Raw genomic sequence first — 25105 nt, forward strand, 5'->3', positions numbered from 1 at the left:
AATGCTGCAGTTGGGGGGCTCTCAGGCACTTCATGACTCCTTTTCTCTGTTCCTTTGGCCTGGCCTGGCCGCCAGAAACGCCCAGGGCGGGCTTGGCAGAGACAGGAGATGCTGAGAGGATGAGCTGGAACTCAGTTCAAGCTCCACAGTTCCAAAAGAATGGATTTTCCTTGTTGAATGGTTCCACATGTGTATAAAAATGGTATTTCTCAGGTTGGTAACAAACTGCGGTGCTCTCCCTTTCCTGTGTGCGGGATCTGCTCAATCCCCCTCCGAGGGTGTTGTTCCTTCATCCAGAGTGACAGAGAGGGGCTTTAGGTGGGATATTTGGGATAAATCCTTCCCTGGGAGGGTGGGCACCCCCTGGCACGGGTGCCCAGAGCAGCTGGGGCTGCCCCTGGATCCCTGGAAGTGCCCAAGGCCAGCTTGGAGCCACCTGGGACAGTGGGAAGTGTCCCCACGGCAGGGGTGGCACTGGATGGGATTTAAAGTCCCTCCCAACCCAAACCACTCTGGAATTCCATGATTCTACAGCACTTAGATATTCTTCCCTGTTTTATTTGCACCTTTCCCCGACTGCTGGGGCAGCAGTGGATGGTTTGGGTGCTCTCTAATCCCTGAGTTTTTCTGGATGTGCAGCCGTGGTTCCCATCCCACACACGCCCCGAGATTCACGTGGGGCCCATCCCTGGAATCTCTTGCTGAGGAAACCAAACTTTAGTTTCTATTTTTCCCTTCAGCCTTCTCAGGTGTGTGTGTGTGTTGGGGGGAAAGAGGAAAATCCTTGGAAAACATGGAAAAGCCTGTTTGATCTCACTTTTAAGGACAACCTTGCAAAAATAAACGTGATCCAGCATTCGTTCCTGCTGGAAGCGTTGTTTTGCAGACAGGAGGATGCACAAAGCCCTTCTGGAATTCCATTTATTAAACAATTGCCTGCCACGAAGCAAAACTAACCTGGGATTGCCATTCCTGTTCCCTGCCACTGAGGAGCAGGAGCTGGGAAAGAATCTGGAGGTCTCTGGATCAGAGCACTGCAGCTCTTTGTTGCTGGAATGTTCTTTTTATAGCAATGTAAATAATTATTTCTCATCAAAAGAGCTGGAAGTCTTCTGGCCGCTCTAAATTTAGCAGAGACTCAAATATTTGTGGACCATAAATATTTTGGATCATAAATTTTGCTTGACCCCTGTGCAGGGGATGGAGTTGTGGCTCTGGGCTGGGCACAACCTCTCTGATATTCTGACAATAAATGGGTTTGGTGCTTTTGGTGCATTCAATAACTGATGGATTCAGGAGGGTTTTCCCATAAATACGGATGGGATTGTGTGGAAACATTTCCCAGGATGCCCCACATGGAAAGGAGGTGGATTGGGCTCCTCTTTTCCTGAGGAATGAGCCAAGCCAGATAAATGTTTGACTGCCCTCAGAGTCCTTTGTGGGTCTCGGAGCAGCCATAAAAGCCCTGGGGGTGAATTGGGTAAATTTGGAAATGCCCCTGAGCAGATGGGGAGCAGGAGAAGCCGGAGCATCGTTAGCACAGAGCCCGTGTGTCCCTCCAGAGGCTCCTGTCAGGCCTGGGATAATAATTCCTGTCTCCTCTGATGTTTTATGGGCCTGAAATTGTGCTTAAAACGATAAAGGCAGCCCTGGGAGTCTTGGCAGGGCGGAGAGCAGCGAGGGATTGGGAATGTCTGCATCCCATTAATGGTGTCACTGACCCTTCTCCAGAGGGTCTGCCTGCTCCCAATCCCACTGTCACTTCCCCCTAGCCCAGAACCCGGATAATTCACACAGACGTGCCTGCAGCCCTGGAAGATTTTTAGCAGCAGTGGAAATATTTCAGTGTCTTTGATTCAGACAGAACCAAGACACTCCCAGCAGCTCCCAGTTAGCCTGGTGCTGGTTTGGAGTGCTGCTGTGGGAGCCACATCAAACCCAGGCAGAAATTCCCACTTCCAGGGCTGTGATAAGGGCTGGAGCTGCTGAAACTCCACAAACTTTCGGGACATTTATCACGGCAGGATTATTGGAGCCAGACTACTGTCAGGATAAATAAAACATGTTCCCCAGTGCAGCTCTAATTATGATTTTTAGCCAGTTGTGTAATGTGCAGAACTTTATTTACAATAAATCTTCCAGTTGCTCGCACAAATGAATGGGATTTCATCACTCGTGGCTGAAGGAGCAGGAAAAGTGGATGTGGCTGGAGAAATTCACAGGCTGGGGGTGTTGGCACGTCAGGAGAGGGAGGGAGCAGGGCTGCCTGCCCTGGCCTGCCAAGGAGGGCTCAGCTCTCCTGGACTCCACCTGGGAGCACAGAAATATCCCCCAGCCATCTCCCCCCGAGGTGTTCTGTGCAGAGACAGCTCTGCCTGTTCATGGGGAGTGGGCACAGCAGCATCCCACGGCCTGCAGAACTTTTGTTTCTCCTTCCCAGCTCCTCGCTGAGCTCCAGGAGCAGGCACTTCTTCTTTTTTGGCACTTCTCTGTTTGATCACTCAGCTCCAGGGAGAAGTCCCAGCTTTTATTTTATGGGGCAGGTAGGTTTCTGACTGCTCCAACCCCGAGGATTCCAGAAAATGAACACAAAATGGGCTTTTCTGCAGGGAAACAGCTGCTGGTTGAGCTGTGCCACCCGAAATCAGCCCCAGAGCTTCAGGAAAAGGGTGGGGAGGAAGAGGAGGGGGACAGTTCCCACCCCTGGAGTGTCCAAGGCCAGGTTGGAGGGGGTTGGAGCAACCTGGGGTAGGGGAAGGTGCCCCCCCAGATGATCTTTATCCAAGCCACACCACTCTGGGATCCTCTGAAAGCAGAAAAGCTGCTGGGACCAAAGTTTTCAGGAGGCTTTACAAGCTGGAGAGAGAAATCAAAGCTTCTTGGCCAGATCCCTGAGGCTTTGCAGTTGCTCTTTCACACCCAGGCCCCTGTAATTAGCTCGAGCTGGTTTATATGGCTTCTTAAGAAATGAAAATCTCTTTTTTTTTTTTTTTTTTTTTGGGGGGGGATGGGGTGTTGTTTGTGCAGGCCACCAGCCCAGCCTGCTGCTGGCTGCCCCTCAGCCCAGCTGGAGCGAGGCCTTTGAAGTCACTGGGCTCGCACCACATCAGGAGCACCTAAAGCAGAAAGGATCCTTTAATATATTTAATCTTTTTTTCTTTTTCTTTTCTTTTTTTTTTTTTTTTTGATCATCCGGGTCCCAGCGCTTTGCAAACTGCACTAAAAGTTATTTTCCATGTGGCTAAGTGATGTTTGTAACCAGGCTGCTAATCTGGGCCTGCCCACAGAGCTGGCAATTATTTAGCTTGAAATGCAAAGTTCTTTTAAAGTTCTTTTTATCCCCCTTCTGCTGTGGCCTGGGGTCGTGTTTGATCCTCCTGAGGATGCAGAGTGAGTCTCTGGCAGGATCAATGCTGGCACTCAGCGCCTCCAGGAGCTGCTTTCCAGCTGCATTTCGCAGGAATGTTTGAATTTCACCCAGCTTTGCAAGGCAGGAGTTTGCCCTGGGGTGCAGGTAACGTGCCTGGGCTGCTCCTTTTTGCAGGATTTGGGGTTTGCACGTGAGGGGAGGCTGCCAAAAACCCTGGGCTCGGGGTTTCTCAGGGAGAAAATCCCACAGTTCCCAGTTTTCCCCATGGAAAAGGGGCAGGATTGACCCCTGGATGGGCAGAGGTGCCCTCCGTGTGTCCGCCCTGCGTGCTGCAGCTCCCAGGGGGTCAGGGGGACCTGGCAGGGGGGTTCAGACGGGATTTTGGGAAGAAATCTTTCTCTGGGAGGGCGAGGAGGCCCTGGAATGGAATTCCCAGAGCAGCTGTGGCTGCTCCATCCCTGGCAGTGCCCAAAGGTTGGGTGGGGCTTGGAGCAGCCTGGGACAGGGGGAGATGTCCCCGGGCCGGGGGAGCAGCTCCCAGGAGCCACAAAAGCAGGAATTCCGTGGTGGCTGCTCGGTCTCCCGCTGGAAAATCGGCTTTAGTGATGCTCCCACTTCACTGAAATGAGGGAAACCCAGGAGGTGCCCGACTTGGTTTATCAGGATTTCATGCAAAAAACACCTGTAACTGCAAAAAAAACAAAACAAAACAAAAAAAAAAACCAAAAAAAAAAAACCCAAAAAACAAAACACCACAAACACCCTGAGCTCCCCTTCACGCTTTGATTTCTTTCTTTTTAATACCTTCAGCCTGAAAATCGGGCTGTGACTGGCAGGTGACCGCCTGCCCTAAGGGAGGGACGGAGCAGAGCTCGGGTTTTCTCCGGGGTGTGAACCAGAGCTGGCTTCCAGGAGCCTGGAATGGGTTGGGATGGAAGGGACCGTAAAGGTCACCCTGCCGTGACAGGGACACGTCCAGCCTGGCCTTGGGCACTGCCAGGGATCCAGGGCTGACCACAGCTGCTCTGGGAATTCCATCCCAGCCCCTCCCAGGGAGGAATTGCTTCCCAAAATCCCACCCAACCCTGCCCCGTGGCAGTGGGAAGCCATTCCCTGTGCCCTGTCCCTCCATCATTTGGAAATTGTCTTTCCATCCCTCCTGTGGCTCCTTCTCTCCCTGGAGTGTCAGGTGCCTCCTCACCGAGTCTCTGGCAATTCCCACATGGAATTCTCTGCCTTTGGGAAGGCTCGGAGTGGCTGCTGCTTTCCCAGCTCCCCACATCACCTCAGCATCCCTGGAAATGATCCCTGCATCCCGGGAATGCTCCCTGCATCCCAGGAATGATCCCTGCATGCCAGGAATGCTCCCTGCATCCTGGGAATGCTCCCTGCATCCTGGGAATGATCTCTTCATCCAGGGAACACTCCTTGCATCCCAGGAATGATCCCTGCATTCTGGGAATGCTCCCTCCATCCTGGGAACGATCCCTGCATCCCAGGAATGATCCCTGCATCCTGGGAATGCTCCCTCCATCCTGGGAACGATCCCTGCTTCCCAGGAATGATCTCTGCATCCTGGGAACACTCCCTGCATCCCGGGAGTGCTCCCTGCATCCCGGGAACGATCCCTGCATCCCGGGAGTGATCCTTGCATCCCAGGAACGATCCCTGCAAATGCTCTCTACATCCTAGGAATGACCTCTGCATCCCGGGAGTGCTCCCTGCATCCCGGGAACGATCCCTGCATCCCGGGAACAATCCCTGCATCCCAGGAATGCTCCCTCCATCCCGAGAACAATCCCTGCATCCCGGGAACAATCCCTGCATCCCGGGAACGATCCCTGCATCCCGGGAACGATCCCTGCATCCCGGGAGTGATCCTTGCATCCCAGGAACGATCCCTGCAAATGCTCTCTACATCCTAGGAATGCTCTCTGCATCCCGGGAGTGCTCCTTGCATCCCGGGAACGATCCCTGCATCCCAGGAATGCTCCCTCCATCCTGGGAACGATCCCTGCATCCCAGGAATGCTCCCTCCATCCCGGGAACGATCCCTGCATCCCGGGAATGCTCCCTCCATCCCGGGAACGATCCCTGCATCCCGTGTGGAACAAAGCCAAGCCCCGATTCTGGGAAAAGGGACCGGGAACAGAACCCTCGGCGTGGCTGCCAAAACCTCCCCGAGCAGCAAAAGGATCCGAGGTGTGGAAATGGGAATTAATTTCTCTCAGCAGTCGGTGTTTGCTTGGCTTTTCTGTAATTTTAGAATTTACAGGGAATGGTAAAGGAGCGGAGCTGGAAGGGTGACAAGGGAATATTGGCGCAGGGAGCCGAGCCAACCTTCTGTGGGAGTGGATTTGCTGGGCTCTTGGAGGGGAGAGTGGTTCAGGTGCTTTTATTTGCCCTCTGGAAACAAGGACATCTCAAATTAAAGGAATTTTCACCAGTTCCAAGTGAAACAAGAGAATGTTTTCCTACTCCAAGCACGGTTTGGAGCCCGGTTCGAAATAACTGGGGACTCTGAGGATATTCTTCTCCGAGGATAATGGGAATGTCAACAGGAACATTAAGTAGGAAGTGTGAAAGATCAAAATCTTCGTGTCTGCAGGCAAAAAAAAACCAAAAAAAAAAAAAAAAAAAAAACACCCAAAAAAAAAACCCCAAAAAAAACACAAAAAAAAAAGAACCGCGAGCTCATTCGAGGATCACAGCACAACCTCAGCGCTGCCCTGGTGCTGTGTGAGCCCCTCACCTCACACCTTCCTGGGAAAGCTCCGAGGAAGGAAGGAGCTGGATTTTGTCTGCAGGGGCTTCTGGAGGATGAAAGCCAGCGAGGAAAGCGAGGAGCAGCTCCTCCCTGCAGCTCCTCCCTGCAGCTCCTCCCTGCAGCGCACCTGCCGCAGGTCGCTCGCGAGGATTTCTGGCAGCTGTGGCCGCAGCAGCCCCGGCCCCGGGGGTTCTCTGTTTGCCCCGGAGTCTGGGTTACCAAAATCTCTTCCCAAACACTGCTGGAAGGAGCCGGAGCCGCCCCGGGGAGGATGTCTGGGGAGAGGGGGCAGCTCTGGAGAGAGGAGGCAGCTCAGTTCAGGGGAGAGGGGCAATTCTGGGGAGACTGGGCAGTTCAGGGGAGATGGAACAGTTCTGGGGAGATGGAACAATTCTGGGGAGATGGAACAGTTCTGGGGAGATGGAACAGTTCTGGGGAGAGGGGGCAGTTCTGGGGAGAGGGGGCAGTTCTGGGGAGATGGAACAGTTCTGGGGAGAGGGGACAGTTCTGGGGAGATTGAACAGTTCTGGGGAGAGGGGGCAGTTCTGGGGAGAGGGGACAGTTCCAGTGAGATGGAGCCATTCAGGTGAGGTGGGGCAGCTCAGTTCAGGGGAGACTGGGCAGTTCAGGGGAGAGGGGACAGTTCAGTTCAGGTGAGATGGAACAGTTCTGGGGAGAAAGGGCAACTCAGTTCAGGGGAGATGGGGAGATGGAGCAGTTCTGGGGAGAAGGGACAGCTCAGTTCAGGGGAGATGGAACAATTCTGGGGAGAAGGGGCAGCTCAGTTCAGGGGAGAGGGGGCAGCTCAGTTCAGGGGAGATGGAACAATTCTGGGGAGAAGGGGCAGCTCAGTTCAGGGGAGAGGGGATAGCTCAGTTCAGGGGAGATGGAGCAGTTCTGGGGAGAAGGGGCAGCTCAGTTCAGGGGAGAGGGGATAGCTCAGTTCAGGGGAGATGGAGCAGTTCTGGGGAGAAGGGGCAGCTCAGTTCAGGGGAGAGGGCGCAGCTCAGTTCAGGTGGGACGGAGCCGTTCAGGTGAGATGGGGCTCAGAGATGGAACGAAGCTGGATTTTGTCCCAGATGTGCTGGAGGTGAGGCAGAAATGACCCTCGGGGCGCGAGCTCATGGCCCTGTCCAAGGAATGGCACAATTCCCCGGGGACAGGAGGAAACCTGGCACCCCCCGGAGCCTCTCCCTGCCCTCACCCCGACCTGCAGGGGCAGCAGCACCCAGAGCCACCCCAAAACCTGGGGCTCCGAGTGCCTGAGATGTTCCAGCAGCCCCACATTAGAGAAGTTTGTGCTGCAAACTCGGGTAAAACGTGGGGATTTCGGGAAGCGGGCTCCAGGTTCACGCTGGAATTTGATCTGATAAAGCTGCACAGGGAAACAATGAGAATTAAGGGAGGTTTTTAGGGGAGGAAGCTGCAGCCCCCTCCCCTTGCCTCCCTGGCCATCTGCATTCCTTCCCAGGGAGCAGGAGTGGAGATCCCATCTCGGGAGATCCAAAAGGGGAGAATTTATCAAGCTCCATCTCAGGCACTTCATCTTGCAGCGCTGGAGCAGAGGCAGAGTGGCAGCTGGGGCTGGAGATGGTTGATATCACCACCTTCGGGATGAAACCCAGGACAGCCGCAGCAATTATTTATCATTGTCCCACTCCTCGAGTGAAAACAATGTGGATAATCAGTATCTCCCCGGTAAATCTCGGTGATTGATGTGCTTTTAGCATGACAGGCCAATTTTGCAGGTCATGTGCTTGTTCGTGTGCACAGCCAGAGGGGATTTTAGGGAAAATGGTGTTTATTCCTGGTGGGAAAGGCAAGGAAGGGCTCGGAGCAACATCTGCCAGGAGGGAGGGAGGGAGGGCTGGTCCTGCCAGGTCTGCATGAGCTTCCCGAGATGGTATCTCAGCTCGTGTTGGAATTGTTAAGTGCAAGTTGGCAGCCAGGATTTAGGGCAGGACGTGACTTTGTGGCTAAGCCTGAGCCTGGAATGAGGACTGAGCCATCCATCAGCGGGGGAATTGTGGGACCTGGGTGGGAAATGCTGAGAAATAAGTGGTGAAGTGACCGGTCCGGGGTGGGGACCACACTGGGGACACCTTGGGGACTTTCTAAACACGGCGACCCGTTTAGGAAGGAGTTTATTCCGCACAGGTTTTGCTGCAGAAGTTTTCCACAAATCAAGCCCGAGGAGTTCCAAACCTCCACACTGCGAGTCGTTTTAGCGAACAAAGAAATCGCAGTTCCTTGGCTACAAGTCACCGGATTCTTTATTAATGAATGCTCTACCTTCCGCCGGTTAATCGGTTCTCTCTCTTCTCATGTTAATTAGTCCTCAGGCTCAACTTTTCTCTTTACATTTTTCATGCTCCTGATCCCCCTCTGCCCGAGGCTGCGGATTGGCACCGACCCTGGCACCACAAAGGGCGCGGGGACCCGTGTGACACAGCAGGCGACAGGAGACAGCCAGGTGGCAACAGGAGGTGACAACTCCACAGGAAGACCCCCGAGGATGCGATTAAAGCTTTTGTGTTTGAAGCTCCCGTGTCAGTGACAAGGCAGAACCCCGCTCCCAAACCCTGCTCGTTATCTGGGAGAATTGTTAATTATTCCTGGCTGGCTCCTGGGAGCCAGCTCTGGTTCACACCCCGGAGCAAACCCGAGCTCTGCTCCGTCCCTCCCTTAGGGCAGGCGGTCACCTGCCAGTCACAGCCCGATTTTCAGGCTGAAGGTATTAAAAAGAAAGAAATCAAAGCGTGAAGGGGAGCTCAGGGTGGTTTTGGTTTTGGTTTGTTTTTGGTTGTTTTTTTTTTTTTTTTTTTTTTTTTTTTTTTTTTCAGTTCCAGGTGGTTTTTGCATGAAATCCTGATAAACCAAGTCGGGCACCTCCTGGGTTTCCCTCATTTCAGTGAAGTGGGAGCATCACTAAATTCGATTTTCCAGCGGGAGACCGAGCAGCCACCACGGAGGGACCGGGACAGGGACAGAGGGACAGGGAGGGAACAGGGACAGAGAGAGGGGCAGGGATGCGGACAGACAGGGACTGGGATGGGGACCGCGACTGGGACAGACTGGGATGGGGACCGGGACAGGAATGGGCACCCGGGACTGTGACAGGTGATGGGGACAGGGACGGGGACAGGGAACGGGACAGGGACACGGTCCGGGATCGGGATTAGGACAGACACAAGAACAGGGGGCAGGGACGGGGATCGGGGACAGGAATGGGGATCGGGACAGGAATGGGGATCGGGGACAGGAATGGGGATGGGGACAGGAATGGGGATCGGGACAGGAATGGGGATCGGGGACAGGAATGGGGATCGGGACAGAACCGGGATCGGGACAGGACCGGGATCGGGACAGGAATGGGGATCAGGACAGGAATGGGATCGGGACAGGAATGGGGATCAGGACAGGAATGGGGATCGGGACAGGAATGGGGATCAGGACAGGAATGGGGATCGGGACAGGAATGGGGATCAGGACAGGAATGGGGATCGGGACAGGAATGGGGATGGGGACAGGAATGGGGATCGGGACAGGAATGGGGATGGGGACAGGAATGGGGATCGGGACAGGAATGGGGATGGGGACAGGAATGGGGATCGGGACAGGAATGGGGATGGGGACGAGAATGGGGATGGGGCCAGGACCGGAATCGGGACAGGAATGGGGATCGGGCCAGGACCGGGATGGGGACAGGACCGGGATGGGGACAGGAATGGGGATCGGGCCAGGACCGGGATGGGGACAGGACCGGGATGGGGACAGGAATGGGGATCGGGCCAGGACCGGGATGGGGACAGGAATGGGGACAGGGCCAGGACCGGGATCGGGACAGGAATGGGGATGGGGACAGGAATGGGGATGGGGCCAGGACCGGGATGGGGACAGGAATGGGGATCAGGACAAGACCGAAGATCAGGACAGGAATGGGGATGGGGCCAGGACCGGGATGGGGCCAGGACCGGGATGGGGACAGGACCGGGATCGGGACAGGAATGGGGATCAGGACAGGACCGGGATGGGGCCAGGACCGGGATGGGGCCAGGACCGAAGATGGGGCCAGGACCGCCGGTCGGGCCAGGACCGGGAGCGGCTCCGGGCCCGGGCCCCGCGCGCGCCCCCGCCCCGGGGAAGCCCCGGCCCCGCGCACGCGCGCGCGCCCCCGCCCGCGCCGTCCCTCCCGCGCGCGCCCGGCCCCGCGCATGCGCGGCCTCCGCCCCCTCACCGCCCCCTCCCGCCCCGCCGCCGCCGCCGCGCAGGCGCCCTGCGGCCGCCCCCCCTCCCTGGGCCGGCGCATGCGCGTCGCCCCCCCTCGGCCGCGGGGAGGGGGATGCGGACGGGGGAAGATGGCGGCCTCGAACAACCCGCGGAAATTCAGCGAGAAGATCGCGCTGCACAACCAGAAGCAGGCGGAGGAGACGGCGGCCTTCGAGGAGGTCATGAAGGACCTGAGCCTGACCCGCGCGCACCGGGTGAGCCTCGGCGCCGCCGCCCCCGGCTGAGGCGGGCGGAGGGGGGGGGGCGTGAGGGGCGGCGCCCCCCCCCGCGGAGCCCCTCGGGCCGGGGGCAGCGGCGGCGCGCGGCGGGCGGGGCGGGCAGCGCCCCCTGGCGGGGGCGGGCGGCGCCCGCGGTGTGGTGTGGGGGGGAGGCCCCCTCAGCCCCCCCCTCACGGCCCCCGTTCCCCCCCCCCCCCCCACACCCCGGTTCCGCGGCACCGGGCCCGGCCCGCGCCGCCCAGCGGGCCCGCAGCATCCTCCGGAGACCGGCACCTGCCGCGGGGGGAGGCCCCGGTGCCGCCCGCCGGAGGGGTCGGGGCAGCGGCATCACGGCACGGCCGGAGCGGGCCCGGCGGGGCGGGGGCTGCGGCGGGGGCACCCCCGTGTGTCCTGCCAGGGGGCTGAGGAGGGTCCCGGTTCCTCACACCGGGACAGGCCCCGGCTCGGAGGGAAGGGGATCCCGGATGCTGTGCCGGTGTCTGAGGGGAGATCCCAATTGCATCAGCCCGGGACAGGCCCGGCTCTGAGGGGGATCCCGGTTCCTCCAGGCCCGCCCGGAGGGATCCCCGGCTCCCGATCCCGGCACAGGCCGGGGGCTGCGGTTCGCTCGCACCTCCGAGCAGGTGTCGCGGTTTCTTCACCGGAGTGCGCGGTGGGCTCCTGGTTCCTGGGCTGGGGTCCCTCAGAGCCCCCCGGGGCATCCCCCGCTGCTCCGGGCGCGGGCACGGAGCAGCCGCGGGCGGGAGCCCCGGGCTCGCCGTGGCCGGTGTTGTTCCCGTTACACTCCGGTTGTCGTAGGTGCAAATTGCTGCACTTCCAAAGCCTCCCTTGGCTGCTGGTGTCTCTGCAAAGCCCATCAGCAGAAATTCCCGGCATAACCAACGCGCTTTCCGGGCACGAGATGCCTTTCCTGGTCCAGATTCAGGGATGTCAGGGCTGTTCTGTTCTTGTCTCACCTGCTCGTGTCAGTGTTTTGTTTTTAACTGCTCCAAGAAAATTTACGAGCCTGTTTGCGGCGGAAGCTTTGCAAGAACAACAGAACACACGGTTGGATTTGCAGGAAAAGGTTCCCTTTTATTCCTCTGTGTCAGGAGAGGGTAAATATTTGTTTTGAATTGGTGGTGCTGCTGGTTGGATGGAAAGGAAAGGCACCTGCCTGGGAAGGTGTGGGGCTGGAGCTCATGCTCACCTGGATGTTGGATGTTCCTGCTGGAGCTGGTTGGCACCAGAGTGAGGATAATTTGGAGGTGTTTGTAGTCACTGGAATCATCTTGTGTGGCTCAGTATCCTGGGATTTTGCCTTCAGTGGTCAGTCCTTGCTGCCACTCCAGAGCTGGGTGTTCCTCAGGGAGTTCTTGCAATCTGCAATTACAGGTTGTCCTTCAATTAACTCACACACTGAGCTCTCACCTTCTGCAGGAGGAGTCAGAATCCAGATTCATTTCTCCTTAATCCCATCTCAGTTTCTCCCAAATCCGAGCGCTCCTAACCCAGGTTTTGCTCTTGGAAACCCATCACACTCTCAAGAACCTGGTTTTGAGGAAAGAACCCAAGATGAATAACTTTTCTGAGCATTCTGGGTACTGAAGTGATGGAAACACTGACCAGAGAGCTGAGTAAAATGTCTCCTTTGTAGACTTTTTCTTTCAAATTCCATGATTTCATCGGGGTTTAAAATGCAGCATAAAAGCAAAAAGGGGTTAAGCACAACTTTGCTGTTTGCTCTCATTTTCATTTGGCAAGCAGCACGTTGCTGTCAGTTTGAAAACGCCTTACTCAGTTGGTGGAAGCAGCCCAAAATTTCTGTTGCCTTTTCATTATTAGTAATTGTCTTTTTGCAATGTTTACCATCTTGTCTGCTTTATTGTTGGTTACTGCTCAGAGCAGAGGCAGAAATTCTGAACTTCCTTTCTGCAGTGGTCATCTTCCACCTGTTTGTGATGGATCCACGTGGGATTTTTCAGTTCTGATCCACCCCATTCCTTTACTACCCTCACCAAAAAAAAACCAAACACAAACACAAAAATCATTTGAGAAAGAATCAACTTTGTTTTGCAGAGGGTTTCCCTGTAGCGTGGAGCAGCAGAGTGCTGTTTTTCAGCTGGCACAGTGGATTTTTGGCATTTCAGCTCTGCTGGGAGGCGCAGACCTTGCGCAGAGCGGAGGTGGGTGGTCGATGGAAGCTCTGGAGCTGCTTAATTGTCTTGTGAGTGGGACCTTGGTGTTCATAATCCAGAGCTTTCTGCCAGTCCCATAGTAACAAAGTGGGTGAGGACAGGAGAGGGGGAGTTAGTATTTTAGTATTTTTTTCTCTGTGACATTGACTCCTGTTTTTTGTTTGTGGCTCTGCTATTTTCCTTTTTTTTTTTTTTTTCCTCTGTGAGGTTTGGAATTTCAGGACTGCACTGATTTCTGGGCTTGTTTACCAGGGCTTGTCTCAATTTCTCAGCCCAGGGATGCTTTGATGCAGCTATTTACTCATCCAAGGTTGTTGCTGCCCTTTCAAATTGTAATTAACCAAAAAATTAACGTGCAGATACTGCTGAGCCCTTCAATATGCGACTCTTGAAATGCTAAAAAATGTAAGATTTTAAATTTGTGACCTGCATTTTAAGGGTTGTGCTTGTTGGAGATCTTCTCAAGTTTCCAAGATTGCTTTTTTAAAATTTTAATATTCACTTAAAGTCACTTAATTTTGAGGGCTTTCAGCCAGAGCTGTGTTTGAGCTCCCTCTGATGGGCCTTGCAGTCTTACCTTGGAAAAAAAAGACCCCCCTCAACCTCCAAAAAGCTGCCAGTGGGTGCTGTCTCCCAGCCCCACCTGCCCTGGAACAAACCTAGGGAATTAAATCCAGGTTAATGGTGATGTTTGGAAACATTGTGCAAATTTTCATCACCCTTTGCTTGTGTATTTTTAGGTGTAATCCAAAGTTCTGCGTGGCTTTTTTTGCGTTCCTGAAAACCATGTGAAGTAAAAAGTCTGTGTTTTTATTTTAAACCTGGCTAATTTTAATACAAAATCCCGTTGTAGTTTAATTTTGTCAAGCGGAGTATGTTGCAATAGCACAGATTTGATTTTTTATTTGAAATAGAAATGAAGTAGAACCCCACAGTTTGTGATGGAGTGTGTGTAAAACCCACACACATCCCCCTGCCACAAAATTTGTACTTAAAAAAAATGAGGCACTCAGTGGTTTTCTGGTTCCTGTAGAAGAGATCAAAATGTCTCTTTGTACATCCCCAGCTCAGAGTTGGATGTAGATAATATGCAAAACAGTATTTAAAAGCTTAGTTAAATCAGGAATGCTAATCTGCTTTTAAAAATGAGAAGCACTAATGATGATGATGATGATGATGATACAGAGCTGCAGCAGTTCCTGATGTCCTCAGCAGGTTTTTATTAAATAATGTGATACAAAAGAAATTCCTGATGACGTAAGAGTGGTTTTGAATGTCTGAGAGATATTAAAGAAATGCATCAAAATCAGGACTGAGCTCTCCTAGCACAGAAATTGATGCTTCCAGCTGGCAGCTCAGCTTAAAAGTGAGTTTCTCTGAAACACAAACGTGAATTTTTCAAGCTCTAGAGGGTTTTTTTTTCTTCATTAACTTTCCCAAAGTTTGCACATTTCCAGACCAAGAAATGAGTGGCTTGGGCTTCACCTGTGCTCACCACTGGTGTGATGAATTCCTTTCTCTGCTGCATCCCAGGATCACTGAGGTTGGAAAAGCCCTCCCAGCCCAGCCTGTGCCCATCCCCAGCTTGTCCCCACGAGTGCCACCTCCAGGCCTGGGGACTCCCAACGCCCCTGGGCAGCCCCTCCAACACCTGAGCACCCTTTCCTTGCAGGAATTCCTGCTGGTGCCCAGCCTGCAAAGCTTGAGGCTGTTCCTGGGAACCTTGTGGCCATCACAGAGCAGGACCCCAAGCGAAGCAGGGAGCTTGGAGCCCCCAGAGGTGCTCCAGGTGCCACCAGTGGCCATCACAGACAGGACCGCAAGCGAAGCAGGGAGCTTGGAGCCCCCAGAGGTGCTCCAGGTGCCACCAGTGGCCATCACAGACAGGACCCCAAGCGAAGCAGGGAGCTTGGAGCCCCCAGAGGTGCTCCAGGTGCCACCAGTGGCCATCACAGAGCAGGACCCCAAGCGAAGCAGGGAGCTTGGAGCCCCCAGAGGTGCTCCAGGTGCCACCAGTGGCCATCACAGACAGGACCCCAAGCGAAGCAGGGAGCTTGGAGCCCCCAGAGGTGCTCCAGGTGCTACCAGTGGCCATCACAGAGCAGGACCCCAAGCGAAGCAGGGAGCTTGGAGCCCCCAGAGGTGCTTCTTGTGCCACCAGTGGCCATCACAGACAGGACCCCAAGCGAAGCAGGGAGCTTGGAGCCCCCAGAGGTGCTCCAGGTGCCACCAGTGGCCATCACAGACAGGACCCCAAGCGAAGCAGGGAGCTTGGAGCCCCCAGAGGTGCTCCAGGTGCCACCAGTGGCCATCACAGAGCAGGACCCCAAGCGAAGCAGGGAGCTTGGAGCCCCCAGAGGTGCTCCAGGTGCCACCAGTGGCCATCACAGACAGGACCCCAAGCGAAGCAGGGAGCTTGGAGCCCCCAGAGGTGCTCCAGGTGCCACCAGTGGCCATCACAGACAGGACCCCAAGCGAAGCAGGGAGCTTGGAGCCCCCAGAGGTGCTCCAGGTGCCACCAGTGGCCATCACAGACAGGACCCCAAGCGAAGCAGGGAGCTTGGAGCCCCCAGAGGTGCTCCGGGTGCCACCAGTGGCCATCACAGACAGGACCCCAAGCGAAGCAGGGAGCTTGGAGCCCCCAGAGGTGCTCCAGGTGCCACCAGTGGCCATCACAGAGCAGGACCCCAAGCGAAGCAGGGAGCTTGGAGCCCCCAGAGGTGCTCCAGGTGCCACCGGTGGCCATCACAGACAGGACCCCAAGCGAAGCAGGGAGCTTGGAGTCCCCAGAGGTGCTCCAGGTGCCACCAGTGGCCATCACAGACAGGACCCCAAGCGAAGCAGGGAGCTTGGAGCCCCCAGAGGTGCTCCAGGTGCCACCAGTGGCCATCACAGACAGGACCCCAAGCGAAGCAGGGAGCTTGGAGCCCCCAGAGGTGCTCCAGGTGCCACCACCTCGGGCTGTGGCATCACAGGTTGGCTGAGCCAGCAGTTCCCTTAATTCTTTGAAAGAATGTTTGTAAAGCAGCAGGGTGAGAGGCAGAGGGGACCTGCCAGGGCACAAAGAATCTCTGTTCTTGTGCAACCCTTGGCTTCCCTCAGCCTGCCTGAGCTGTCCAAGGTAAACACAGAGCTCTGCTGTGCCATCCTGGGAAACTGCACTGAGCAGGGCAAGGTTTCTTCTGGCAAACCCAGGCAGCTTTTGTTGGATTTTTTTTTTTTATTATTATTATTTTTTTTAAGGAGACAATGACTTTTTTACTGATTGTCCCATCACTCCCACACAGCACAGCTGCTGTTGGACAAAGTCTTTCTGTGTGCAGTGGCCAAATCCCTCGGTGTTAATGATGTAGCAAAGCTGGGAAGGCTCTGGGAGCGCGTGAGGCTGGATTGTACAACTGCTGCATTTTGGGTGTTTGGTTGTAATTCTCAGGGTGAACATGTGGGACTCGGCTCCGGCTGCTGCGCTTGGGTTTTATTTAGCATCAGCACTGGGTGGTAATTTGCATTTATAGAAGGTGCTCATTTAGGAAGAGAATTTGTTCTCAAGGTGAGGTACAGTCAGTTCTTCCAGTTCTTTGGGGTTGATTTGGGGTTTTCCCCTCAACAAGCTGCAGAGGGGAGCTGTGCTTGTGGTTACACTGAAAAGGGGGAGGTGTGGATACTGAATCTCTTGGTTTACCAGTCAGAAATTGAAATTTGTGGTGCAGGCTTTGAGTTCCAGCTGTGACTGTAGAAGTGCCCGAGGTGCCAAAGGCCGCGGGGACAGGAGGGGCTGGTGCTGAGTTAATCCGAGTTCTGGGCTGGCCAGGGCTGAGGGAGGATCTCTGCATGAGTAAAACACCACCCCACAAAGCACAGCCACAGGAATTGTGCCTCAGAGTAATTTTCAAGAGTATTTGGTACTGAAAAATGATTTTAGTAGCAGTGTGGCCTGAGGGTGAGCTATCTTCAGGATCTGTGAGGTGAATGGAAAAAGAGCTGTTCCTCCCAGCACAGAGGAGAAGGAGGGGAAACCCCAGGACCTGGAAAGCCCAGAGTGTGGTTGTGGTTGTGTGAGGACGTGGGCTTGGGAACCATTTTTACCTGTTCTTGGGTTTCTCCATCAGATTAGTTCTTATCGATTTTTTTATCGACTAAACTGCATTTTTATTTTTCTAACTGTCTCAGAAACAACGTTTATTGAAATCTGCCACCCATCAACTCCCTGCTCCTCTCACTAACACTCTGTTCTCCATTTTATAATCAATTTGTCAATGCCATTGATTTTGGTTCAGCAGCACTTCCTGCACTTCAGGAATATCAAAGCCCTGACTCTGCTGAGGCAGCAGCACTGGGCACATTTCAGTGAGAGTTTTCCCTCCTGTGTCCAGCACCGTGTTCAGTCCAGCATGGCTACAGCAGGGATGGACCAGAGTAAACCAAACCCATGGCTTTGGGGCTGTTGGGGGGAGTTTTAACCCAGATTTCCTGCACTGTGTGAATTTTCTCTAAGAAATTCCTCCCTATGAGGGTGGGGAGGCCCTGGCAGGGGTTGCTCGGATAAATTGTGGATTTCCCATCCCTGGAAATGTCCAAGCCAGGGGCTTGGAGCAGCCTGGGATAGTGGAAGGTGTCCCTGCCTGTGGCAGGGGGTGGAATTTGATGATTTTAAGGTCCTTCCAACCCAAACCAGTCTGGGATTCTGTGAAATTATTGAGTGTTACTGAGAACCTCCATTGTCGTGGTAATCAAACACTAATTTGGCAAAAACCAGGCATCCTCTCAAAAATGATCAATAGGGATTTAACCAAAATGTATTAAAGGCTAAATATTTATCTGTGTTCTCCATTATCCATCTGTGATTGCAAAGGAGCGTTTTCTTGAGCAGTGGAAGGGCAGTTTGGTCCATGGCCCTGACAGCATCGATCACTCCCTAATGCTCTGTTCCACACTGGCATCGATATTTTTGTGCCTAATGCAGGATCTGAAACTCAAGTAGACTTCAAGGCACTTTTCAGCAAATATAAGGCTGTATTTTGAAAAAAAAAAAAAAAAGAAGCTTCTCTGGTTTAAAACCATTCCTGGTTGTGCTGGTTGGAATTCTGCCCTGGTGTTTTTGTAGCTGTGCTGGAGGAGCTGTTGCTGAGGGGTTCCTGAGGGCTTGGAGTGAGGCAGTGAACAGCAGCAAATTCAAAACCAGGTGGATTTTTTGAGAACAGGGTTCATTTTGTGACAGTGACCGGCTGTGACCTCGCTGCTGCTTCACTTTGTTCTCTTTTGGGCTCAACTCCTCACATTTTGTGAAACAAATGTGATCCCAAAGGCTGTGGTGCCCCATCCCTGGGAGTGTGCAAGGCCAGGGTTGGAGCAGCCTGGGGTGGTGGGGGGTGTCCCTGGATGATCCTTAATGTCCCTTCCAACCCAAACCATTCTGGAATTCCGTGAGCTGGAGGTGGCAGCTGGATGTGAGTCTCTGTTATCAGCATCTCTGGAGTTAATATTTAAAATGTCGCGTTGATTTGTTTGAAGTGATTTGTGTTTTGTGGTGTTGGGAGTGAAATCTGGGAATGAGGATCTGTGAGGATCTCCAGCAGTGTTTGTGGAGCACTGAACAGCCCCTCTTGATCATTTTGTGTTTTATGTTTTGGCCTGATCTCCTTGGGACTTGATAATTTATAAAGTTGTAACCAAGTGTTGATAACAGCCTTGTTTTGCAAAGAATTTCTCGGGAATTAAAAATTCTTCCCCTTGTACCAGAACAATCCTTTGCAATCAAACAACACCACCACACACCCACAAAAAACAGCTCTTAAATAATTAAGTGGAGGAGGCTCAAGTGTTGCAGCCTGAGGCTGCAGCAAGAATTCCCCAGCCCTGGCTGAAAGTGTCTGCTTCACAGGCAGGTTTTCTCCAAGTGTCTTTTCCTTCCTTTGCCTGGTCTATCACTTTTCCTGATGATTGGGAAAATCTCCTCTGTGCTGTCCCTGCTGAGCTGCTCACTGGTGGTTTTACTCTGGTTACTTATCACTCCAGAGCAGTAAGATGTGTTAACTGCACACTGCAGCTCTGTCAGATGAATTCTCAATTAATTTTGGTACCCGGCTATTACTATTTATGTGAATATTATTTTCTTTGGATGGCTGAGGTCTCAGAGGGGAGGGAATTGGAGTTGATATCCCAAAAATATGAATTTCCAGGCAGATGGTGATAGCTCCCACCTCAGACAGAGGAGCAGTTGTTGGTGACAGGATGGGGCCTCTTCAGACCTGTTGGAGGAGCAGCTGGTGAAGCTGTGCAGGAGATTTTTCCAGCTCTGGAGCCTCAAAGTGGGATTTCAACATCTGTAAGCTGGATTAAAGGAATAAAACAGCTCCGTGGGAGAAGGGAAGGCAGGGATTGTTTCATACCCTGACTTCTCACTTTTTGATTCCTTGCAGAGTCTCGGTGTTGAGTGTATTCCTGGCAGCAAGAGGGATAGAAAATATCTGATCTAATATTTATTTAATATCTTAAATATTGCACAAGTTTCCAGCAGCCAGCTCAGATTCAAATGTCTGATTGACCTTCTCCTTGTAATTAGATTTGCCTCTGGTTCAGGGAGATGATTGTGCTGAATGAGCCTTTTGCATTCGAAGAATTTGGACTCTGAGGATATTTTGGATATTTTTGGTACCTGCAGGGTTGGCTGATGCCACATTTTCAAGCCACAAACAATTTTCTGTAGCTTTTGGCCACTCTGAGGGCAGAGTGAGGTGGCCCTGAACCCCAAAGAGTGCAAACCTGCCCTGCTTGGCTCCTAATTTACGAAACTTGTAGGGTTACATAACTGAATTTTCATTCTTTAGCTAAAAATAAAAAATGGAACATAAAAGCTATTTTCATCTTACTTAATGAGGGCATCTCTGCTTTTATTTCAGCTTTTCTGAGGCATTTCAATAGGAGGGATGGGGATGGTTGAGGAGCTTTTTATTGAAGCTGGACGATTGTTTCCTGGTGTTCTCCATCAGATCCCTGCTCAGAAGGAATATTTGCTTTAAAAAAAGAAGGTCCCTTTTAACTCAGCCTTTTCTGTGACAAATTTATTTATTTTTAGGTTGGTTTGTAGTAATTAGTGTTGCACCTCAGCTGTGTGGGGCAGGGCTGTGTCTCTGCTGTTTGGGGTGGATTTTTGGGTTGGCTTTGTCTCCTGCTCTCCACAAGTCACCCAAGTGCCCAAAGTTTGATGATAACAAAGAAAAAGTGATCCTTGCCTCCCAATTCTCTGCACAATTCATTGTTATTTAATAACACTCAAAAAAATAAACAAAATTTTGAGAGTGTCAAGCTCCATCTAAATATAACCAAAAAGAATTCTTTCCTGTCTGGATATCAAATAATAAACAAGCTCCAAGCCCTCTCCTCTGCTCTCTGTTGAATTATCAGCAGCATCCACGCCTGCCTCTCACTGAAAGCCTGGCAGGGAAGGAGGGTGCCACTCTCTGAGCTGCCACGGGCTGGGGTTTGTTTTTCAAAGCTCTCAAATCAGGTTTGGTGCCTGTTGTAGCTTTGCTTGGCTCCCTGCCCGGCGATAGAGCACAACTCGGAAGAATAGTCACTATTTTAAGGCTCCAGTTTGCTGTATCCTGTTTTTGCTGCTCAGTTGTGACTGTGAAGTTTTAAACAGTAAACCTTTGTTCACCAGAAATAGCAAAAGTTGTTTTAAACACCGAGTCGCAGCCTGTGCATTAAGTTTAATTCTTTCTTATTATGCCTTTGTTTATTTATTTAAATCCTGCAAGGTGTGTTCCTAATGATTCTTTGCCCTCGACCACCTAGTGATTGATATTCATTCATTTTGGGGAGAAAAATGCAGTTTTTCTCTGTTTTTACTGTTTGGAGATTAGAAAAGAAATAAAACAGAAATAAAGAATAAAAAATAATCACAGCATTAAATTACCTCCCCTCTCCTCTCCTCTTTCTGGTTCGTTTTCTTTGGGCTCACAAGAGAAAATTGATTTTTCTTGTGGGAAAAAAAATTGTTTTGTTAAAAAAAATTATTTCTTAAAAAAAAAAAAAGGATTTGAGTTTGCTGTGGATTTTGGGGGTTGTAAATAGTGTTGGGGTGTGAGATCTTTCCACTTTGACAGGAATTGGAGGAGGCAGCTGGGGGAGAGCTGCGAGCCTGGGTGATTTTTACAGCCCCGTTTCCTCACGGTTTTATAGCTCAGGCAAGCTGGGGAGCTGCTTGCAGCTCCTGAAGGAGAATCTAATGGGGCCTTGGAATTTGGAGATGACTCATAAGAGGACAAAACAATCCAGTTAAGTGATTTGAGGTCTTAAATAATCTGTTCAACAGGAAGGTGAAGAAAACATGAACTCATGAGTAATAATTGGCTCTCTTGGAGTGCTCAAAGTGCAGCGCTGGGGCTTGGCCAGGGCTCAGCTGATTGCTGCTTTGCTGATCAATAACATCTCAGCTCTCATGAATGGAATTTATCGGGCTGGACTGTAATGCTCTTAGCTAAGGATTATTTGGATTGCAGTTCTGAGTTGGGATTCTTGGGGTGTCCTGTGCATGGCCAGGAGTTGGGCTTGATCCTGATGGGATCCCTTCTACCTCAGCCTGTTCTGCGATAAATTCATTTTAGGTTGATCCTGATGGGATCCCTTGTAACTCATCCTTTTCTGCGATAAATTCATTTTAGGTTGATCCTGATGGGATCCCTTGTAACTCATCCTTTTCTGCGATAAATTCATTTTAGGTTGATCCTAATGGGATCCCTTCTACCTCAGCCTGTTCTGTGATAAATTCATTTTAGGTTGATCCTGATGGGATCCCTTGTAACTCATCCTTTTCTGTGATAAATTCATTTTACGTTGATCCTGATGGGATCCCTTGTAACTCATCCTTTTCTGTGATAAATTCATTTTACGTTGATCCTAATGGGATCCCTTGTAACTCAGCCTGTTCTGTGATAAATTCATTTTAGGTTGATCCTGATGGGTCCCTTCTAACTCAGCCTGTTCTGTGATAAATTCATTTTAGGTTGATTCTGATGGGATCCCTTGTAACTCAGCCTGTTCTACGATAAATTCATTTTAGGTTGATCCTAATGGGATCCCTTGTAACTCATCCTTTTCTGTGATAAATTCATTTTAGGTTGATCCTAATGGGATCCCTTCTAACTCAGCGTAGTCTGCAATACATTTATTTTAGGATTACTCTAATGGGTCCCTTTAAGTCAGACTTTTCTGTGAGAAATTCATTTTAGGTTGTTTTATAGTGGGTGCTGTGTTGTACCTCAGCTGTGTGGGGTAGGGCTCTGTCTCTCCTTTTTGGGGTTCCTTTTTGGGGTTGTTTTTTGGGTTTGCTTTGTCTCCTGTTCTCCAGAACAGGAGTCACCCAAATGCCCAAAGTTTGATGATAACAAAGAAGAATGGATCCTTGTCTCCCAATTCTCTGCTTCCAGGACTTGCAGCCTGCAAAAATAAGTGGTTTGAGTCCCAAATCCAGAGGGTGGGAATGCCTTCCTCAGGTTATCACAGACTGGAGATAAGAAGTGACTCCATCACCTCCTTCTCCTCTGTCAGAGCACAGAATCTGCAGCTCTGCCTTAATTCTGGAGAGGTTTTTCAGCAGCTGCAGGGGCCTCCTGCAGGTGTTGCAGCCTTTGAGCCCTCAGGGTTTTCCTGGGAAACCACTGGAAGTGCAGCATTGAAGCAATACTATCAGGTAACCTTAAAAATAATCAGATTTACAAAGTCTCAAGTCAGCTGCCTCTCTGTGCCCTTCCCTGTGCCTGGCAGCTTTTATTACTCTCATGATGAAAACATCTTTTTCTGAATCCCAGTTTGTTTTTCCATGGAGCTCCTGTTTCATCCCAGGAGATGGAAGAGGAGGATTTTGCTCCCCCTTTGCTCTGTGCTGAGCTGGTGGGAGCTGGAACACTCCCAGGCAGCAGCACAACCCTTTGCTCCTGGTCCTTGGAGGTGTCACCTCCCATTTTGTTGTTAATTTTTGAAGTTTTGGAGAAAATTTGGGTGTTTTAGTGGTGAAAATTAAAATCCCTGAAAATCAAGGCTGGCCTCATGTTCTCAGCTCAGCTCTGAGGAAGGAGTTGCTTGGGAAGTGTCTCAGTGGCAGAAACAAAACTGCTGCTCTTTTGTGGCTGCTAAATTCCAAGATATTACAACAGCTTCCTTCCCATTAAAAAAAAAAAAAAAAACAAAAAAGCAACCAAAATGCTTTTTTTTTTTTTGGCCTTTTCCTGCATTTTTGTTCTTCCTGGCTGCGTTTGCTTGGCCTGAGAGCCGTGTTTGTGTCCTGACACAGCGATGGGATAATGGAACAAATCCTTAAAAGTGACTGCAGTGACAGTTGTGGTGCTGGAGGAGTAAACAATGATGTAGCAGTTCCACGAGCCTGGGGTCACATCCAGTTCATCCCATATGTCTGCAGTTTTTCGGGGTAATTTTCACTTTGTTTCTAGTAGACATTTGGCTTCCTGTTTTGGCTTTGCTTGTCCCATTCCTTGCAAAATCCATCGCTCCAGGACAGCAGGATCCTTGGGAGCCCAGCAAGGATTGGCACAGGCAACAAGGGAAACTTTTCCTGGGCTTGTCCTCACTCCTCTGTCCAGAGCCAGCCTTCAAATCTTCACTTTCATGACACTAAAAACACCCTGGAAATTCAAAACACCCCCCCCAAACCGTTGCAAAACATTTTGTTCCAAGCTGCTGCTGGAATCTCTGAAGTCCCAAGCGAGGCAGGCAGAGCAGCTGCTCTCACTGTGGATTATCCCTTTCCTCTCAACCTCAGCCTTCATTTCCTCTCCCCTCCTTCCTGGGAGGAACAGCTGCGCCTTTGGAGCCTCTGCTGCTCTTGGAGCACGGCTGGAAACTGCAGGAAATCGGTGACTTTAGAAATCTGCCTCTTCCTGAGTGTGACAGCCCAGTCAGAGAGAGGCACGGGCTCCTCTGCTCTTTATCCTGACCAACGGGGCTGGGAGAGCGAAGGAGCTGCCTCTGCATCCCCTTCCCTCTTCCTCGTGGCCATGAAATGTTGATTATTCCCCAGAAAAGCCCTGGTTTGAGTCCCAAATCCAGAGGGTGGGAATGCCTTCCTCAGGTTATCACAGACTGGAGATAAGAAGTGACTCCATCACCTCCTTCTCCTCTGTCAGAGCACGGAATTTGCAGCTCTGCCTTAATTCTGGAGAGGTTTTTCAGCAGCTGCAGGGGCTCCTTTGTGTTCACACAGGCACTGCTTGGGATTTCAGAGCCCCCTGTTTTATCTCTCAGCTGACAGCAGCCTTCTCACCTCGCTGGAGTTGCAGATATTTTTTATCTCCCTCTGGCTCAAGCCCTTTCCTAGAGGATCAGGGTGTTTTATCACAGAATTTGAGCTGTGGTTTGCTGTTATCGCACCTTTTTCTTTCTCTGAGGTGCTCTGGAAGACAATTTCAAACATGTGGCTTTGCACCATAAGATTTATTTCCGTCATTTATCAGGGCATTGAAGATAAACTCCATTATTTACATACTACAGGTGCCTGCCGAGGTGAAAATATTACTGTTGCTAAATTTCATAATATTAATTTTTAATTACATGGGAAATTAAAATAAAAAGCTAAACTTGCAAATCCATCTCATCAGCCATTGAATATTTGATAACAGCATGAGTGAATTTATATCAGTTACATGTAAATAATGGAAGTATTTGTAATTATTTGCAATAAATTATCCAAAACATAATAAAATTATAAGAACAAGCAGTATTCACTCAGTAGAGATTAAAAAGTCCAAAAGTCTTCCCAACCTTCATTTATCTCCTCTGGGAGCAGCAGGATATTTTAATTCATTTATCCTCACTCCCCAGATGGGATCCAGAGGTGCTGGTGGCTGTCTGGGAGCCTCTGGAATATTTGGAATGTCTTCATTTGTCCCCACTTTTCCCTGGATTGCTCCAGGCTTGGAGCTCCACTCGAACTTTGAGTTGCTGATGGGAGAATTAAACCTGCAGGGAGGGACTGTGAGGAGTTCCAGAGCAGCCTTTCCAAAATGCCCCTGCTGGGATTATTCCCATTTTCCGGGAGGATCCCTGAGATGGGAACAGTTTGGTATCTAAAACCAAATCCTCTGCCCCTGAAACTTGCTCTGTGCTCATTATTGATTTTAATTTTCAGCCTGGGGGTGTGGAGAGGCACTGGCAGCTGCTGGAATTAACAAAAATGTGGCCAGCACAGAAGTTCCCTTTTCCTTGGTTCACCGGGATTTTCTCTTATTCATTTGTGATTCTTTCCTCATTGCATTAAAGAAATCCC

General features: G+C 51.4%; 2 protein-coding genes across 5 annotated transcripts in view; one reads left to right on the forward strand and one right to left on the reverse strand.

Moving 5' to 3' along the window:
- Positions 1-25105, reverse strand: part of COPE (COPI coat complex subunit epsilon) — a 200031-nt gene that overhangs the window by 21410 nt on the left and 153516 nt on the right. The gene's annotated exons all lie outside the window — the stretch shown is intronic.
- The window catches only part of CRTC1 (CREB regulated transcription coactivator 1), a 56382-nt gene continuing 41693 nt past the window's right edge, over positions 10417-25105 (forward strand). The window contains exon 1 of one of the 2 annotated variants that reach the window (XM_068173849.1): positions 10417-10621. In XM_068173849.1, coding sequence (XP_068029950.1) covers positions 10445-10621 — 177 coding nt within the window. In that variant the 5' untranslated portion in view covers positions 10417-10444. The remainder of the gene's footprint in view (positions 10622-25105) is intronic. The other variant, XM_068173850.1, reaches the window with a different exon arrangement.

The sequence above is a fragment of the Anomalospiza imberbis genome, chromosome 27, assembly GCF_031753505.1.
Source record: "Anomalospiza imberbis isolate Cuckoo-Finch-1a 21T00152 chromosome 27, ASM3175350v1, whole genome shotgun sequence".
Classification (NCBI taxonomy): domain Eukaryota; kingdom Metazoa; phylum Chordata; class Aves; order Passeriformes; family Viduidae; genus Anomalospiza; species Anomalospiza imberbis.